Here is an 18,375-nt window from a genome sequence, read left to right on the forward strand (position 1 = left end):
TGGGATCCTTCTGTTGAGCATAAACAGTCTTACAGAACAGGTGCATCATACAAAGTCATTCTCTGATCATAATGAAAGCAGATGGAAACAACAATCTCGTCTAAGAACAGACAATAGTAGAAGGTCACTGTGCAAACCACAACAATACCAAACATCTTCTTTCAACTAAGACGAGAAACCACTAGTTTTGCAGCTGTAGCTTCATTGTGTTCTTACCTTTGTTTAGATAAAATTTATTAAGATACTCAATCACAGAATTAAGCCCTCCCTTCCTGAAAGTGTCTGACCCAGAACAAAGCCCAGTTTTCTTTCACCCTCCCCAAGTCACGCACCATAAGACAAATGCTACAAAAAGGACTTTAAAACAGAGATCTAATTGATATATAACATTGTGTAAGTTTAAGCTGTACAATGCGTTGATCTAATACAGTTGTATACTGCAATGCAATTACCACCGTAACATCAGCTAGCATGTCCATCACATCACATAATTATTAACTCTTTTTTTTGTGGTGAGAACATTTAAGATATGGCCTTTTAAAGTATATAATGCAAGATTGTTGATTATAATCAATGTGCTGTGCATTAAATCTCCAGAAGGTATTTATCTTCTAACAGCAAGTTTTGTATTCTTTGAACCACATCTCTCCAGTTCCCCACCCCCCGAACAAGCCCCTTATAACCACCATTCTACTCTCTGTTTCTGAGAGTTTGGCTCTTTCAGATTGCACATTTTTCTTTGGAAGTGTATTTTGTCTGTTTTTTCTTCAGGTACATATCTTGCTGTCGCCCTTTCTTCCCAGGACTGTAGTCTCTTCTTTATTTTTCTTCCTTTATCAAAGCAAGGGGGTCATTCATACAAGCAAAGGCATCATTTTCACTGATGAAATATTAATAAAAAGTAGTGAAAATTGCAAAGCAGGACTCTGTTGAGTAAAGAAATGTAATATTTAGCAAAAACCATACCGTAGTAGACGAGGTGGCCGAGTGGTTAAGGCGATGGACTGCTAATCCATTGTGCTCTGCACGCGTGGGTTCGAATCCCATCCTCGTCGTTTAGCGCTCCACTCCGTAGTGGACGCTAGCTAGGTTTTACCGCATATCAGGGTATGTTTTAGTGCTTTGTGAACCGCATATTACGATTTGTGGGCAATACGTCAGAATCTCCCGGGCGGTCCGATGGTGCCTGGTGCTGCAGATGATGCTAGCGCGTCTATTGCGTTTGAGAACCGTTTCCACACCCTTCTCTTCGCTCACTGCCCCACTCGGTTTTAGGAGTCCTGAATTGGCAATTTTTGTCTCGCAGCCTTTGCTTTTAAATCTCAGGCAAGTTTCCAAGTGCAAGGCTTTCTTGAGACGTTTTCTCTCTACCTTTCCAACTTCCCCATGAAACCAGCTTTGTCTTCCCCCAGGAGCAGAGACTGCCCACATGCTGTGCTTTTGCTTATGTCGTTCCTTCTGCCAGCAGAGTCTCTGCCTCCTTCTGGTAAAATCCTTTTCAAGGTGCAGATCAAACATACCTTTCCCGCGAATCTGCTAAGGAAAAAAACCATTATTCCTCTCTTCGTATTTTAGTTTAATTTAATTTACTTTAGTTTAAATCGGAGATCTAATTTAAAATCGATTAATTTAAGTCGAAGATCTTTTCCAAACGCTCCAGCCTCTATTTATTTCTCCCTTCTTTGATAATATTCTGCCACGTACATCTTGATTTTATCACACAATCCCACAGAAGTCTCATCTGTCACCTGTTTTCACCTTAGAGTAAACTATATCAAGGGGCCAGGCACACAGTAGAATAGCAGAATTTGAAGAGGTGGTAGAGATTATCTCTCTGAAACTTCCCCTCTCTCACCTGTCTCTGTTTTGCAGATGAGGAGACTGAAGTAGAGACCAGACAAACCCAGTCTTTCCTTTTAAGGATCATGGGAACCACGTTCTTTTAGATCAAGTGTTTGAGGCAATGCAGTCTTTCTAACATGTTCAAATCCTGAGATGGGGATTGTAACTTTTGAGATCTGGAAAATTCTTCTGAAGTACCCTTGTCATAAGCCAGCAGAACTCCCAAGGCCTCATGAAGATTGAGGCCTAAGAAGCATGGATTTTAAAGCAACATCTGTTTCTGAATTTCCCCTAACAATATATGGCTGATATAGTATGTATGGTTCAAAGATGGCTTACACTCTTTAACCATTTAATCTCAGAAATAAAAGCACAGGAGGTGATGACCCAAATTGAAAGCCAAAGTGGAATCTTCAGGAATCGGGTGATATACTTTGTGTATTTTACTTTTTCTCCAATAAAGAATCAGAGGTAATTATTGCTGCTGTGGATGCCTGAGCAGTCTCACCCCTTTTGCCACTCCCTCCCCACTTTACCTCCTTTGAAAAGAAGGTTCTAAGGGTGTGTATCACCCTTTTATATCCTGTTTCTCCTGCTTTGCACACTGTAAACATTCAACAGATAGTTGTGACATAGACACTTAAAGGCATAGTGTGTGTGTATGTCTGTGGTGGCGGGCGGTGCGGGGTTGTAGCGTGGGGGGGATTGAAACTTCATCCAGGCGGAATAGACCAGGGTGTGTGTCACTCCTTTTAATACACATTAAAGGATGATTTAAACGTTCCCCTCTCTTGTATTTTCCAAAGCAATTTTGCCTCTGCCCCTCGCCTCTTTCAAACCCAAAGGGTCTGTTTTTTTCCTAAAGTATAGTAAAGAGGGAAGGAAAGAGGAACACATTAAGTAGAAAAGAGCTATGTCTCTTTGTTTTCTCTGTACAGTCTGGACTTTACAGATGACTAGATGAAACCAGAGAGACAGGAGCTCTTAGAGGCTGGGGAAAGGAGCAGGCCCTCCCTACCTTGTTTTAATTATTCATTGCTTTGACCTCTAGCAAGAGCACTTACAGCCTCCACATTTGAACCCATGTTAGATCTGAAATCAAACACCATGTCTTACCATCTTACCATGAAGTCAGCAGTTGGAAATTACTTTTTCTGCATCCTAAATTATTAAATTCAGTTATTTAGGCACAAAAATGTGTGTTTGTATGTTTTGCACATCAATTCTCTCTCTCTCTTTCCCTCTCTCTCTCTCTTTAACTTACTGTTGGCACACACACAGTAAACCCCTGGGCTCTTTTAATGGCCTTAGTATTTCTGTACTGTAACTTAGGTTGGAATACAAGCTGTTCTCATCTGTTTGATGGCAACACAACCAAAGGAAGAGAGGAAGATGGAACAGAAGAGGAAGAATGAAGCACAGTAACATAAACTTCACAGCAGTCAGAACTTCAAAAGCAAGGGGGACTCAGACTGGAAGCAGAATGTGAAGAAGAGATTGTGGCCTTCGAAAAGCAGCAGGTTTCCCACTGCGCTGAGACTCAGCAGATGGGGAGACATCCTCGGTTGGCAAATCCGAATTCCCTTTTCCAAGTGGCTCAGGGCAGGCTGAGCCTGTGAAAATGAAACTCAGGCACTCAAAATCCAAATTTGGGGAGACGTTGGGAGCCCCCAATTTATTGAACGGCCTCATTTCCTTTGACTTTCAGCCTCCCTTCACCCCAGACACTGGTTCCCCCAGCACCAGGGGAAAAAAAGGAAAAAAAGTGAGTGTGCAATGCAACACTTGTTGGGGTGATAACTTCAAACCCCCATGGTAGGGGGGGTAAAGCAGTTAAACTCAACCACGAAGGGATTCGAACCCTTAATCTTCTGATCCGAAGTCAGACGCCTTATCCGTTAGGCCACGTGGTCCACGAAAGTCAAAGCTCCTGAACTGCTTAGGGAGTACAATAAGGTTTCAGTGTGCCCCGAGACCCACAAGTCAGGTAATGATGCAAAGACGATGGCGTCGCCACTTTTCGTCTTTAGAAAGATGGAAAATCTAGGTTAAGTGAGATCATTTGGGGCCTAAGATTCCGGAGTCGAGATTGCGGCAGGGTTCAAACTGACAATCATTTCGGTCTTGTGGCATATGGTGCCTCCATGGAAAGAAAAGTCATTTTTTTGGTTAAATCTACCATTTCTCTGAATTGAAAGACTGGAGTTTATGGCACCTAAAATATGGTAAAGTATTGCATACTGTCTGCACCAAGGGATAGTTTTTAATAAGCTAAGCCATTGTTTCTTCCTTATGAATACTCACATTCACTCTTTTCAGACTCTAGGTACTTGAGATAGCTGTGTGGACAGTTGTCATGGAAACCGCCTCCGGAAGGCGGTGTTACTACCAGGCAGCTTCTGCACGATCTTCCCTCTCGCCATCCAGCAAGGGTAGCTGCAATTTCCCCCCTTCCCATGCTCTTCTGGTGCTTCCTCTGTGATAATGTGACATTAGAGCACTTTTCACACTGTCTCTATCCGATTATTTGAAGCTTCCGTATGTTAACAACAACAAAAACCCCAGTACAGTAGGATTACAAAAATCTTAACTGTTAACAATATTTACATTTAATAGATTAATCTACACAAAAGGTGTTTCAGTACAATCATTCTATGGACAAGAAATTTATAATGTTCCGTAGAGTGCTTAGCCCGATGATGTGATACAGATTTAAAACTGTATTTGGGATGGCTTCTTTCAAGCTTGTCAGTGCATCTCTGACAAGGCCCTGGGAGCATTGGCCCTACTGGCTCATTTGTGGAGGCTTTTTGTTTGTGTTGCTTTCTTTTTCTTTTAAATTGTGAAATTAAGATGCGGAATTGTAACGGATGTTTAAAAAAAAAGAAAACAACTAGCAGAGGATGGTTTCGATCCATCGACCTCTGGGTTATGGGCCCAGCACGCTTCCGCTGCGCCACTCTGCTCCGCTCCCGGCCAGTCTCATAATTACGCCTTTAACATTACTCGGAAGCGATTTACGCACTAATCTTTCTAAAAATAGCTAGTGGGAGGGTGCTTATTTATTTTAATACCTTCGCTACCAGAAGTTGCCAATTCTGTTTGAAATAATGTAGCTACCAGAATGAAAGAGAAGACAAAACTAGCAGCAGAGAAGTAAACATTAACACACATAAGTTACTGGGCGCAGAGGTGAGGGTGGCTAGATATTAAAATGAGAATTACAGGCTTTAATACACAGGGAAGAAAGAGAAAACACGCCGGGAAGAGACCCGGGCTTCCGTGGCGGGCGAGTTCCACCGCGGCCTCGCCTTCAGGAAGAACACCCTTTTGTCAGATTTCCCAGTTTGATGTGGAGGGGCGCCAGACGGTTTTTAGACTCCTGCGGGGGTGGGAGGGGCGGAGGAAGGGATTTGGTTGGAAAGGCTTTACTGCGGGAACAGGAGAGCCCCTAGGCCGAAAAAAGTGGGTCGAGGGACTCGCGTTCCCACTAAGGTGAGACTGTCTCTAAGCAGCAGAAGATAATCAGTTTGAAACGTGTGAAGGAAAAGGGGGCTCTGTAATAAATTAGTGAGCTGACCACAAATACCTAACTGGGCAGGTTATGTTAACTCTTCAGCACCTGGCTTTCTCCCACCTTTTTGCAATCCTCCCTCATGGCAGATGCATAAAAGAATATACAAAACTTTCCCCGGATCTTACCTCCCTCTCATATCAATTTGGCTGCATAAACTCATAAGATTCTCTACAGGTTTCCACGTTTCTACAGGGACAAACGTCAGTTTCTTTAGTTTTAAGCAGTTAAAAATTCGGGAAATCCTGATCCGGGAACCCGGAAGTGCGGCGGAGAACGGGGAGAGGAGGAACTCCAGTCGCGGTGACGTCATTTGGCGCTGGTTCGCGAAGAGGCGGGCCTACAGCCGGCGGAAGTTCTTGCGTGCCTCTCGTTTTCAATTAGGTCCGCACTCCGCGTATATAACTGGGCTGCTGCCGCCCGAAGATCTATTCGGTACTTGTCTGAGCGTTGCAACGATGTCTGGTCGTGGCAAAGGAGGGAAGGGTCTTGGCAAGGGTGGCGCCAAGCGCCACCGCAAGGTGCTGCGCGACAACATCCAGGGCATCACCAAGCCCGCCATCCGGCGCCTGGCCCGCCGCGGCGGCGTCAAGCGCATCTCCGGGCTCATCTACGAGGAGACCCGCGGGGTGCTCAAGGTCTTCCTGGAGAACGTGATCCGGGACGCCGTCACCTACACGGAGCACGCCAAGCGCAAGACGGTCACGGCCATGGACGTGGTCTACGCGCTCAAGCGCCAGGGCCGCACCCTTTATGGTTTCGGCGGTTGAGTCATCTATTGCCACCAACTTTGTATTTGTCTACACCAAAGGCCCTTTTCAGGGCCGCCCAGTTTTTCATAAAGAGAGCTGTGTGCCGTTTTCGTACGTTGGTGTGTGGAGGGACAGACAGGAATGAGTTTATCAGAATGTTTTTTCGGTTGACCAGAGCTCTGGTTTTTTTTCTACATTTTCTCTGTAAACAGACCGTGGCGGTCCCTGGAACCTCCGTCGCTGACCTTTTTACTCAAGATTGGCGTGAGGGGGGTTCAATGAGCCTACAAATCGCTTGCTTCTGCGAGGGTGCAGCTCCCCGCCCACAGAAACGATTAAAATAGGAATCCCCAATAAAACGATTGCGTATTCGCTCTCGGCGACATCAGGAAGGGTCGGCACACCTTGGATTCACCCCCCGACCCCTTCCTGGCAGGGATCAGACTGAGTGCCTCACTCCCAAACACGGTGGGCTTGGGTTGAAAAGTAACTAAACTGGGCCTAGCAGATGATTGTTCTCAACCGGGCTGTTCCTTAAGCCCGAGGCTTTGCAGTTTGTAAATTACGGTTGACCAGACAAAAGGGGTCCGTGTTCTAATTCGGGTGTCAAGTTCTCCTGAATCTGGAGGGCCTTACTTTGCATTTGCAAAGCTCTCTCCTGCAGTCACAGGTTCTCTGCGTCCCTCCTTCCTCCCTCCGAGATCCCCACTGAGGACGCGGTCTGCGCGCTCAGGCTCTAGGGCGCCCTCTGCGGCTTCCGCTGCTAAGTCGCTGATTTTCAGCCACTTAATCTTTTTTCCACCAAAGGCCCGTTTCACGGTCACGCGCACATTTCCGTAATAAACGAGCATATTTTGCTTTGTTACATGAGCAGTTAAAGCTATTATAAGCCAGCTTTAGTTTTGAGCTCCGGGTCTGATTGTCAGGCCTTGATAGTTTATTGTTGGGCCATCGTGTAGGGAGTGCAAGCTTGCTTGGTTATCTTAACGTTTCAGGTGGCAGCGAGGAAGTTCGAGTGGCGTCGTCTAGCTTCCCACGAACCTTCGCTCTCGGTTTTCGAGGACCTCGAGTGGGAAGAAGCGTGCACACAACTCCCAGATACAAGGGAGAAGGCGCGTTACACTGCATGAGAGGTGGCAAGGGACTCTCCCTGCCTGCCTGTGTCCTCGGGCGGGCGGGGATTGGCTGGGACAAAGGCGAGTCCGTGAGCAGACATGGGGTTCCCAGGCAGGAGCCCGCTGGCTGGCGTGTGAGCAGCTGTTCCCTGCTGTACAAAAGGCACCGGGAGAGAATTAGAATGCCCACGAGGACCTGCTGGTCAGTATTGTTCAGCCTAGAGACTAATATAGTTCTGACTTCTATATGAAAACTTCAAGTACGTAGGAGAATGTTACTCAATGAATAACAATACCTAAATGTCACCCAAACGTAACAATTACTTAGCAAGCAGACCATTTAAAAAAGTATACATGCAGGTATGAGGATATTACACCCTCCAAATTAAGTATACACTATTAAAAAAATAAAACTATATAATCACACTTAACTAAAACCAGATACCTTAATATCTAATAATAATCTCACATCTTTAAAATCCCTATTATGACCCAAATGTCTTGGCGACATGGTTTGCTCAGAGGTGGACCCACTTACATCTTTGGTTCTGTTTCAGGTTTCTTAGTATAAGTTTTTTCTTCTTCCCCTACCCCAACTTTTTTTTTAAACCTGGATTTGCTGCAGATCTGATCTATAGGATGTCCTTGTTTGTCTTATTTCCTGATGGGCTTGTTTCATTTGACTTCTATCCCCTCTATGCCCTTTAAGGTAGAAGCAGTCTCCATGGATTTCATTGAAATCATGTTAGTTTTTTTATCAAAGAACAGTTTGTAGATGCTATTATGTACACGCTGTTATACCATATCAGGGACACGTGATGTCTGGCTTCTTTAAATTAGAGCTAATAGATTGATTTTTGGCTTAGGGTGATTATAAAATCAGGGTTAGGGTTAGGGCCAGCAAGTAATCTGTAGGGTGATATTTTGAGATTGGAAAAATCAATGGAGTCGTTTTAAATCTCATCTATTTCAAAGGTATGGACTGTAGTGCTTAAATGGGAAAAGTATCATGTTATTGGAGTGAAGGCATTGGTCTGAGCAGGTAAACTTATATGGGGATGTTAATTAAAAAAAAAAATTGAGCAGACCGCGTGTACCATACACTGGGATTTATATGCGCTGGGAATTACAGCAGCAAATAAGACTGAACAAAGCAACGAAGGGCAGTTCAAGAACTGAGCCCTCAGGCAGATAAAAAAATAAACAAGTGTTTTCTCCGTATTTGTGATATGTGGGTTCAAAATGTATAGCTTTACAAGTGCTTTCTTCTGTAATTCTCCCTTTCTCCTGTGATTCTCAGACCAAGCAGAATAACGATCATTTCTTGTTTACAGATGTGGGAAAATGCCCTCAGCAAGAAGTATGCAATAAAGTTGGAACTTCTGCTCAAATAAGGGGTTGACATCAGAGCCATGGGGGATCACACTACAGATCCAGCGATAGTGGAGGTCCACTTTCTCCACTTACAGGCCTCGCATATTTGGCATGCAATTCCAGGGAGTTCTCAGGCCTGCTGAAGCTCCTTTGTGGAACTCCACTTAACAGCCCTGTGTCTGAGCTGGCTTTTCTCTTCCCTTGGCTTGCCCCGCTCCTGATTTGAGATGATGGTCCTTGAGGACACAGGTCTCTGTCTAATTATGTTGCTGTGGAAACAGTGTTCACACAATGATGTAGAAAAGATCAGCCCAGAGATTTCAATTTGCCCTTTTGATTTGTTCTGGTCAAAAAAAAAAAAAAAAAAGTGGATGAAAATGACATGTCCCACCCTGAGTAGGACCTTTAGGACCATGTGTGGTCTGTCATTGTATCTTTAGCATGGTTCTCAGGATAAAGCAGACAGACAGGTGGAATTAGGGCAGTAACTAACCCACAATCAACAACCATCACGAGAGATATGGGAGCCTGTGTTGTAGTAAGTCACCAGGACTTTGTAATTATCACAGCCCGACTAGCGTAAATGTACTGAGACAGTATTATGTCGCATTTGGTTTCTGGGAATGGCTGCATTCGGGAACATGAAGTTGCCGTGTTGTCTCATTTGGCCACAGCTTACCTGTCACAGCCAGATTAGGCAGTGTGATTGCACCTGGTGATGCCACAAACGATCCTCTCTCCTCGGTTCATGTGTACTGAGTTGGTGGCCTTGAAAAATGTCTACAGGATGCTTTGCTCAAATATAAAATGTTATCTGAAAATGTTCATTGTGTAGGTTACTTCATAATAATTCTGTTGATATCAGTAAGTGTGTGAACTATGTACAATAGAATATAACTGCTTGAAATATGCGGAGTGAAAAGCAGATACAATTTTAGAACAAATAGTCAAGAAATCTGCTTTAACCCTGCGCCTGCCTCTGATTAGCTGAGCTGATTCAGAAATATATTTCTCAATTTTGAAATGAAGGGTTCTGTGTAAATCACTGGTTTCCAAATGCTCACCCGTGGTTAGTATTAGTCTATATTAAAGTTTTCACTATTCTGTGTAAAAATGAGAAAAATAGCTCAGTGTTGTAAATCTTTCTCAATATTAAAATTGAATTCAATTTATTTGGTACAAATGTTCCTTTTTTTTCCCAAAGAGAAACACTGACAGGGTGATTGGTTACCTCTTGAACCCCACAACCCAGGCAGAGGCCCTAGCTGGGAATCAAATCAGCAACTGTTTGGTCTGCAGGTTGGTGCTCAATTCAGTGAGCCACACCCACCCAGGGTGGTACAAATGTTTCTTATTTCAAGTTCATTCTTAGCACTCTTCTAAATTGTCAGTAAACGTACCACAGTCTTTCAGGCAGCCCTGGCTTTTCCTAGTATGGGAAGGATTGTGAACAATAATTTCTTGATTGCCTTTGAGCTTTGAAAATGTAGCTGCTCATCTGAAGATGATACTTCATTCTTGCCAGATGCTGCAGTGTGGTAAGGCACAGGGAACAGAAGGCATTGGGAGACAAAAAAAAAAAAAAAAAGGAAACACATCTGACTGTGACGTGAGGTGGCCCTAGTCCTAGAGCTGCACGAGAAGGTCCTGGGAAAATCAGCCGGGCAGTAGTATGGCCTCACCATAGTCCAGGGAAATACATAGCGCTGGGGAGGGGCTCAGACTGTGAGAAAGCGTTTGCCTGGTTGTCCACACTGCCGGACGAGGGAGCCGAATTGATGTCAAGCATTCGTAGGCTGTTTGGCCAGCTGCCCCGTTCAAGGCCTCGGGACGCTGACATGCCATGTGAGCAGGACCCAGGGCACTGCCACTAACAGTGTGACCAGAGGCCTTGGGCACAGCTAATGTTTGGGAGGACTCTCTGTCCTAAGACACCAGCCTAAGTGCTTTACCTGTCGTCTTTTAAGGACCACCCCAGCAAGGGGCGGGAGTGGGTCATTATCATTTCCATTTTAGAGGTGAGGTAATGCTTACTGAGGGTTTCAGTAATTTGCCCAAACTCAGTATTCAAACAGGCAGGCAGGAGAGCATCATGCTCTGGGGTTTCCCCTTAAGCTACACTTAGAAAAACAAAACAAAACAAAATGAACACATTCTTTTAAAAATGTATTTAGAATTTGCTTTGGAGAGCAAGAAGTGCTGTAATTATGTGTGGGCCTCAGGGAAATTTCTTCGTCAGCTCCATTACAAATTGTCACTCAGTGTTCACTGAAGTCGGCTGTGTGGGCCTTTGCAGAGAGATGTGTGGTTGGTCTCTCAGTTCAGGGTTCCTCAGCCACTGGACACCGTTGCACCTTCACACCAGCGCTCAGAGAAGGTAGCTTTGCTGCCAGGCACCCCTTGTGTTCCAAACCCCGCTTGATGTACATTTTAAAGACACTTGGGCTGATGTAAGGACTTTACTGGGTCTCAAAGAACATGTGTGTCTCCTGGCCACTTTTACTTTTCTTTTGTTCTAATGATCTATTACCTTTGAGCCTGTGTCAACATTCCTATGGTTGCCACTAGCCTCTTCCTTGGGAGAAAGTGTAATAAACACTGGAAACAGTGCTTAGACCAGACACACGGGCACTCAGCCATGTTTTATTTATTTCTGTGAGGCAGGAGCCAGCACTCAGCCCTTCCTAGGAGTGACTGTAGGACCAAGTAAGTGACATGGTTCAGGAGCAGCCCACAGACGTGAAGTGCTGCAACCCTTCTCTCTTCAAACAACAGCCCAGGAAATAAAAAACAAAACTGAAAGAGACAAAACTACCTGTGCACAAGGTCCCTGCAGGGCAGGGAGGTGGAAGGGGAGCTCTGGGAGCCCTTGAGGCTGCCTGTGGCCGTCCCTGCAGGCACAATCCAGTCATTTATGGAATTGGAATTCCAGATCGTTGAGAAATTAGCATAACAAGGGATACCTGCTCTCCACTGTCAGGACACTCCGTTTTCCATATACCCTCAGATATTAAGCTGGATGTAAAAACACAACAGGGTGGTCAAACAATTCCCTACTTGGCCGAGAGGTACTGTTCAGGTACTGGAACGTTGCAAAGACACGTGGTGAGGAAATCTGCAGAGGCGTTAGCGGGCTTGCCTGAGAAAATTAAACTGAAGACGGGCAATTTACAGAGCCTCCAAGCTGTGCAAGATTAAGATAGCAAACCAGGCCCAGACCCCCTTCCCCATACTAGTTACTGCAGTAACTAACTGAACAACCCAACAGTACACATTCTTTACTAACTATACAGGGAAAATAAGACCAAGTAGGAAATTTTAATTAGGTGTTACAACGCTGGTTGTTTTATACCAAGTCGGAAGAATTACAGGTCTTTTGAGACGATGTGTGTGGCTCTGAAAAGAGCCTTTGGGGTTAGGAGTCAAGCGGCTTCCCCGCGAGTCTACTTGGAGCTGGTGTACTTGGTGACGGCCTTGGTGCCCTCGGACACGGCGTGCTTGGCCAGCTCCCCGGGCAGCAGCAGGCGCACGGCCGTCTGGATCTCCCGCGACGTGATGGTCGAGCGCTTGTTGTAATGCGCCAGGCGCGACGCCTCGCCCGCGATGCGCTCGAAGATGTCGTTGACGAACGAGTTCATGATGCCCATGGCCTTGGACGAGATGCCCGTGTCCGGGTGCACCTGCTTGAGCACCTTGTACACGTACACCGAGTAGCTCTCCTTGCGGCTGCGCTTGCGCTTCTTGCCGTCCTTCTTCTGCGCCTTGGTCACGGCCTTCTTGGAGCCCTTCTTCGGGGCGGGCGCGGACTTGGCGGGCTCGGGCATATTAGAGACGAAAGCGAACTTGGAGAGAAAAAACAACAGCACGGCACTACGCGTCCTTTTTTATATAGAACCTGACATGCAAATAAGGTGATAAAAGAAGCTCTTGTGTCTGATTGGTGAGTATTTAGAGGAACGTCAAAGAGGTTAGCTCTGCCCAATCAGAATGCAAGAATACTAAATTTGCCCTGTTTTCCTGTTAAGATGAGACTGCACTGTTAACCAATGACGTATCTTTTTCCCGCCCAAAAAGGATTATAAAAAGGGCCGCCCTTACTTCCTCAGTACTTCCTTGCGCTTTTACAAGATCAGTATGTCTGGACGCGGAAAGCAGGGCGGCAAAGCGCGCGCCAAGGCCAAGACGCGCTCCTCCCGGGCTGGACTCCAGTTTCCAGTCGGCAGAGTGCACCGCCTGCTCCGCAAGGGCAACTACGCCGAGCGCGTGGGCGCCGGCGCGCCCGTGTACCTGGCGGCCGTGTTGGAGTACCTGACGGCCGAGATCCTGGAGCTGGCGGGCAACGCGGCGCGCGACAACAAGAAGACGCGCATCATCCCGCGCCACCTGCAGCTGGCCATCCGCAACGACGAGGAGCTCAACAAGCTGCTGGGCAAGGTGACCATCGCGCAGGGCGGCGTGCTGCCCAACATCCAGGCCGTGCTGCTGCCCAAGAAGACCGAGAGCCACCACAAGGCCAAGGGCAAGTAAAAGCTTGCAGCAACTCCAACAAGTTGAAACCAAAGGCTCTTTTCAGAGCCACCCACCTTTTCACAGAAAGGGCTTGCCTGATTCTCACAGTATCTCAATCTGCAAGTAGATGGCAGTGTGAAAACCACGAAGGACGTGAAAGTATCCCTGGGAGGGCTACAATACAAAGTTGCTAATTGACCCAGAGTTGACACACAGACATTTTGTATCCGATAAGTAAGGGGATCAGTGCAGCAGGTCCTCAGGGTTCAAAGTGAAGCAGCTTAGCACTCTGTCAGTTCCCGTTAGGGGAATCCGAACCACCCACTTTCTCTAAAAGGCTGAAATGCGGAAATCTACGTGTGCACTTTGCTTGATTTCTGCTAAGGTTGTATATCTGGCCACAGAGAGGCCAGTAAGCTTTTGAAGCTGTTGCTCACACTTTACACACGCAGAAAGTAGAAAAAATTATGAACTCGTTTTTTGGCACCTCCTTTACTGAAGGCAGTTGCAGTTCTGTGCCAGGACGGAAGTTTTGACTGAGCTCTGTGAGTGGCAGAATGCTAGGAATTGGGACCATGGCTCGACCTGTTCGAATTGTGTAGTGAGTACGTGCACGGGGTGCACACACATACAGATGATAGATACCCCGCGTATTGAAGTAAACCTGCTGTCAGAAAGCCTGAAATATGAATGAAAGAAAATAGAACAAAGGAGTCATAGCTGACCAATTGCATGTCAGGGCGGGCTTTTTAAATGTTACTGACGATGGCATTCTTCATGATTCTTTACTTTGCGGAAAACAATAAATGAAGTTCACTGACATCAGCATTAAATGAAACCTCGCTTTTATGGACTTATTTGAACGTGGAGTATAAACTCACCAGAAATTTTGTATTTTATTTCAACCGTTCGTGGAAATGCAATCGTATTTCTCAAGAAATCAAACAAAAACAATTAGATCACAGGGTGGGACCTACCAACCACATTGACCTGCTCTTGTACATGAGAATCCACCTTTTCTCTGCGAACCGGTGCCTCGTAACACGGCTGTCGTCAGCCCTTAACTGAACGAGAGGGGATTGGAGCGTGGAGCAATTCGTTCCTAAAAATTCACCAATCACCTCGTTAACTTTTCAGCCAATGGTTTCTTTGCGCGGGAGTTTCGAAAAAGCGTAAACCCAATCAGAATGTTCCTGAGGATATATAAAGGCTGCTTCTTCCTCTTTCCAAGCCAGTATTTCCTGTCACTATCTTTGCAATGGCTCGCACGAAGCAGACGGCCCGCAAGTCCACGGGCGGCAAAGCCCCGCGTAAACAGCTGGCCACTAAGGCGGCCCGTAAGAGCGCGCCGGCCACGGGCGGTGTCAAGAAGCCACACCGCTACCGGCCCGGCACGGTGGCCCTGCGCGAGATCCGCCGCTACCAGAAGTCCACCGAGCTGCTGATCCGCAAGCTGCCCTTCCAGCGCCTGGTGCGCGAGATCGCGCAGGACTTCAAGACCGACCTGCGCTTCCAGAGCTCGGCCGTCATGGCGCTGCAGGAGGCGTGCGAGGCCTACCTGGTGGGTCTGTTCGAGGACACCAACCTGTGCGCCATCCACGCCAAGCGCGTCACCATCATGCCCAAGGACATCCAGCTGGCGCGCCGCATCCGCGGGGAGCGTGCGTAAGCTGTCCTCAGCGAGTGGTGACCTTGAACCCAAAGGCTCTTTTCAGAGCCACCTACACTTTCAGCTTGAAGAGCTGTGCGCAAGTAAGTGGGATCTGCTCCCCAAACCAGGTGTTGGCGTTGGGGCCCATTTCACGCCAGTAATCAGTTCAGAGGTTGTCAGAAATCATTGTGCAGATCGTTTTTCCCATGCCTGAGAAATGTCATTGCTACTAATGCAGACGCCCTATTTTGCACAGCTAAAGTTAGGAACGTCTTATTTAGTGGAAATCCTCAACAGCTGTTGACAGCATTTTCCCCCTTTCCTCCAAAAAGCACACTCCTGAAACCCCTCGGAGCAGTGCCAGACTTGTGTGCATTTACTCTGCTTTGCACACATTAGCAGTGGGAGTTCCTAGCCTGGGCCCAGTGGTAAACACAGGAGCTGGTCAGCAACTACAGGTCTGAATCGCAGAATCGGGTCTCCCAGCACTGATTTAACCCAACTCAAAGGCTCTTTAGGCTCACCCTCTTCCCCCCACCTGAAACAGCTGTAGTTTTGTTGTATTTTAAGTTACAGTTTTAATCGTTTTGAGGTTTTGGTCTGAAATTGATTTGGGACATTCAGGTGGAGATTTCTTTCCCTAAGGTACTAGGTAAAGTAGCTTGACTTTTTTACTGGGAGTATAGTGGGACTGGTTGGTCTGGAGTTTTCTCTGATGTTTCCATTGTCAATACCCTCTTGTGCAGCTTGGCTCCCCACAGGTGAGCAGGCTGTGTGTGAAAGTTGCCCCCAAATAGGAGCTGTGCTGGCTACGAGGAAATGGATGCAAATGGTCTTCAGGTGTGCTAGGGGTGCTTGGCGATAGCCTGGGTTGTTTCCTGTGCTTGAGGTAGTTGGGAAGGGGCCATGGTCAAGTGTGAAAGTGGGTTAGATTGGCACACAGATTCTGAACGGTGAGGTGTCTCTCCCACAAAAGGATGGATGTGGGGTGTGCGTTTTCCACTGACCCCACCTACAGCTTTGTTCCTGCCTGTTTGGTCTTGATCATTGAGAAGCCAGCACTATGGGGACCTCTTTGATGCTGGCTTTTTCATGTCAGTTCCCACCTCAGTGTCAAGTGAAAAGTGAAGCGGTTTTGGCTTTCCTGTGGAATATTTGTCCTTGTTGCACAGAACAAGGAGGGCATTGTTTTACGGAGAAGTTACTGATAATTGATCATCAGGATTTCGGATGAGCTCACTGGCAGGAGAACTGAAGGCGAGCGCTGAGGACGAGGATGTTAGAGTCTGGTCAAGTAGCAGTTTGGGTATTGCTTGTACTTGGCTGGAAATGTGGAGTCTCAGAGCCACCCAGGCCCTCTCTGACGGTTCCAGTTCCCCTCAGGTGATTCCCATGAAGGCCAGTTGTAAGAGCTTATTCTTTAAATGGGTACTTTTGGTCTCATCAAGAAAAGCAGCCTGCCTGTGTACTCTCTCCAGGAGTAAGCATTTGCAAACTGTATGTTTATTTCCATCACAGAATTAAATGTTCTCTAAAGCAATGGCCCATGGCCATGTGCACCTAAGACCATTTGACTTCAATGTACATCTGAGGTCTCAGTGTTGATTGCACACTGCAACTGGCATGTCTTCTAGACGAGTTGAGAAAAATCCACGAACACAAAAGACAAGACCGAGGCTGATAGGATTGGACCTTGTGTACCACACTGTTGTACTTGGAATATATATTAGAACCAGTAGGGTGCCACTGGACTCCAAACACAATCTGGCCTTGTTCATAGAATACATGAGTCTGACCATTGAAGGTCTCCCTCCACGTTGAAGGCATTTTCCTGATTTCCCAAGCCCTGTGCTGACTGTGCACAGCTACGTTGGGACTCCCAGTGGCATCAAGCACTATGAACCTCAAAATAATAATTTCATTATAGAGTGATATTAATTTATTTTCTTTCCCACAGAAACCATTCTTGCCAGTATTGACATTTCATTTGTGTTGTACGAGGACGTTCGACATCCTTCTGAAGACTTGGGGACTCACCACTTTTCTCTCTAGTTGTATGTGTGCTGCCTGTAGGCATGACATGTATGTGGCAGGGACTGCCCTGTCCCCCGAAATTGCTTTTCTTTTCTTATTTAGTAATTAAACACCACAGGCTTCCTTGACAGATAGGCAAGGCCATCATTTCTAGCCAATGGTATCATAGCAAAGGTGAGGCTACACCACCAACCCATTAGGGTTTCAACAACTGGAGGGGGTGTATTAACTCTCCCTTTTTTTCTTTTTTGAAGACAGAATGTGAATGAGATGGCTGAAGCGAGAGCAAACATCCTGACCATGAGGTGGATGGAGCATATTAGGAATAACGGGGGCGGGTGGGCGTACCTCAATGCAATAGCAACCTCTACATCCATTGCCACACTGGCCATTTCCAAGGTCATGAAACAGAAAAGCTCACAGACCAATTGAAGTTCCCTGAGTTCCACGATTTATTTAATTTTATTGAATTAATCTTAAACATACAGCAAGAAATGAAGGGAAAGAGGCTGGGCAAGTTATCACATTCCAGATAGATTGCAAACGTGGAACATTCACACTACTTGAATCTTGGGTTTTATATTTCACATATTTCTCCCTCCCCTTCCCTACTTCCTCTCCCTCCTTCCTGCTGGTGAGTTTTTCTCTTCTGAGAGTGGAATTGAGAACCAGATTTGAGGAGCAAAGAGGCCCAGCAGATGGGGAGCTGTGTCCCTGGACCTGCATTTCTGAACAGAGCAAACATGTTGGATCAAATAACTGCGATCTGCTGTTAACTATAGTCCATAAGTTGACATTGGAACTCTACCCATTTTTGTATTTCCTGTCTTGCTGTCTCTTCCCTTGCCATCTTCCCTTACTCCACCTTCCCTCCAGAACTGCCTCCAGGGAAACTGAAACTTTAAGGTTCAGTCAATTCAGCTTTTGCCAGTAAGTTGACCTGCAGAGGATGCTGCCCCCCTTCTTAGTTTGGTCACTATTTATCCATTTTAGAGGACGAGCCCTCTGAGGACTGCTTGCTGGCCTTTTATTAGTAGCCATCACTTTCTGAATCTTAATGGACTCTCAGTGCCCTAGTCCTTCCACTGGGCACTTCACTTAGAGAACCCCAGGCATGCAGAGCTGTATAGACAACTGCACCCCAACCCCATTACCCTACAGAAGAGCCCACGAGGGTGGACTGAAGAGGCCAGCATTACAGGTACCTGTATGCTTGTTAATTGAGGTGTATTGAAACTTCACAGCTGAAACTGTATTGTTGATTCTCAGTCTGTTCAAGGGGAGACTGAGCAAGCAAAGACATCCCCCCAAATAAAGAGGCCTTGTTCTCAGCCTGTTTCAAATTTCCCTCTTCTCCTTTCTCTTCTAAAACCCACTTGGTGTTTTTTCACAGCAGTGAAAAAGGCCTATTACAGAAGAAAGGTTTGAGTTATTCTTTCACGGGCCCTTTTTAGTTCCAGTCCTTGCCCAAAGTCTTACATTTATCAGGAACTAACCTCATCAGGTGTACAGTACCATATCGTG

General features: G+C 46.3%; 4 protein-coding genes and 3 non-coding genes across 7 annotated transcripts; 4 read left to right on the plus strand and 3 right to left on the minus strand.

The window, feature by feature from the left end:
* The first annotated feature begins 973 nt into the window (after positions 1–973).
* TRNAS-GCU (transfer RNA serine (anticodon GCU)) lies at positions 974–1,055 on the plus strand. Its single transcript has one exon. It is a non-coding gene; the product is annotated as a tRNA-Ser (tRNA).
* A 2,627-nt stretch (positions 1,056–3,682) lies between these two features.
* Positions 3,683–3,755, minus strand: TRNAR-UCG (transfer RNA arginine (anticodon UCG)). Its single transcript has one exon. It is a non-coding gene; the product is annotated as a tRNA-Arg (tRNA).
* Positions 3,756–4,736: 981 nt separating this feature from the next.
* Positions 4,737–4,808, minus strand: TRNAM-CAU (transfer RNA methionine (anticodon CAU)). Its single transcript has one exon. It is a non-coding gene; the product is annotated as a tRNA-Met (tRNA).
* A 1,052-nt stretch (positions 4,809–5,860) lies between these two features.
* Positions 5,861–6,244, plus strand: LOC112313662 (histone H4). The gene has a single exon (XM_024570261.3). It carries the CDS (start codon positions 5,875–5,877, stop codon positions 6,184–6,186), a length of 312 nt encoding a protein of 103 aa, XP_024426029.1. The 5' UTR covers positions 5,861–5,874; the 3' UTR covers positions 6,187–6,244.
* A 5,134-nt stretch (positions 6,245–11,378) lies between these two features.
* LOC112313651 (histone H2B type 1-C/E/F/G/I) lies at positions 11,379–12,509 on the minus strand. The gene has a single exon (XM_024570251.4). The coding sequence runs from the start codon at positions 12,479–12,481 to the stop codon at positions 12,101–12,103; it is 381 nt and encodes a 126-aa protein (XP_024426019.1). The 5' UTR covers positions 12,482–12,509; the 3' UTR covers positions 11,379–12,100.
* Positions 12,510–12,781: 272 nt separating this feature from the next.
* LOC112313642 (histone H2A type 1) lies at positions 12,782–13,737 on the plus strand. Its single transcript, XM_024570242.3, has one exon. It carries the CDS (start codon positions 12,792–12,794, stop codon positions 13,182–13,184), a length of 393 nt encoding a protein of 130 aa, XP_024426010.1. The 5' UTR covers positions 12,782–12,791; the 3' UTR covers positions 13,185–13,737.
* Positions 13,738–13,934: 197 nt separating this feature from the next.
* On the plus strand, positions 13,935–18,194 carry H3C8 (H3 clustered histone 8). The gene is made up of 2 exons (XM_071219790.1): positions 13,935–14,918; positions 16,775–18,194. Exon 1 carries the CDS (start codon positions 14,425–14,427, stop codon positions 14,833–14,835), a length of 411 nt encoding a protein of 136 aa, XP_071075891.1. The 5' UTR covers positions 13,935–14,424; the 3' UTR covers positions 14,836–14,918; positions 16,775–18,194.
* The last annotated feature ends 181 nt before the right edge of the window (positions 18,195–18,375 follow it).

This window comes from Desmodus rotundus, chromosome 12 (genome assembly GCF_022682495.2).
Source record: "Desmodus rotundus isolate HL8 chromosome 12, HLdesRot8A.1, whole genome shotgun sequence".
Classification (NCBI taxonomy): Eukaryota; Metazoa; Chordata; class Mammalia; order Chiroptera; family Phyllostomidae; genus Desmodus; species Desmodus rotundus.

Coding starts and splice junctions, on each gene's coding strand:
- LOC112313662 (XM_024570261.3), top strand. CDS start 5,875: ATGTCTGGTCGTGGCAAAGGAGGGAAGGGTCTTGGCAAGGGTGGCGCC.
- LOC112313651 (XM_024570251.4), bottom strand. CDS start 12,481: ATGCCCGAGCCCGCCAAGTCCGCGCCCGCCCCGAAGAAGGGCTCCAAG.
- LOC112313642 (XM_024570242.3), top strand. CDS start 12,792: ATGTCTGGACGCGGAAAGCAGGGCGGCAAAGCGCGCGCCAAGGCCAAG.
- H3C8 (XM_071219790.1), top strand. CDS start 14,425: ATGGCTCGCACGAAGCAGACGGCCCGCAAGTCCACGGGCGGCAAAGCC.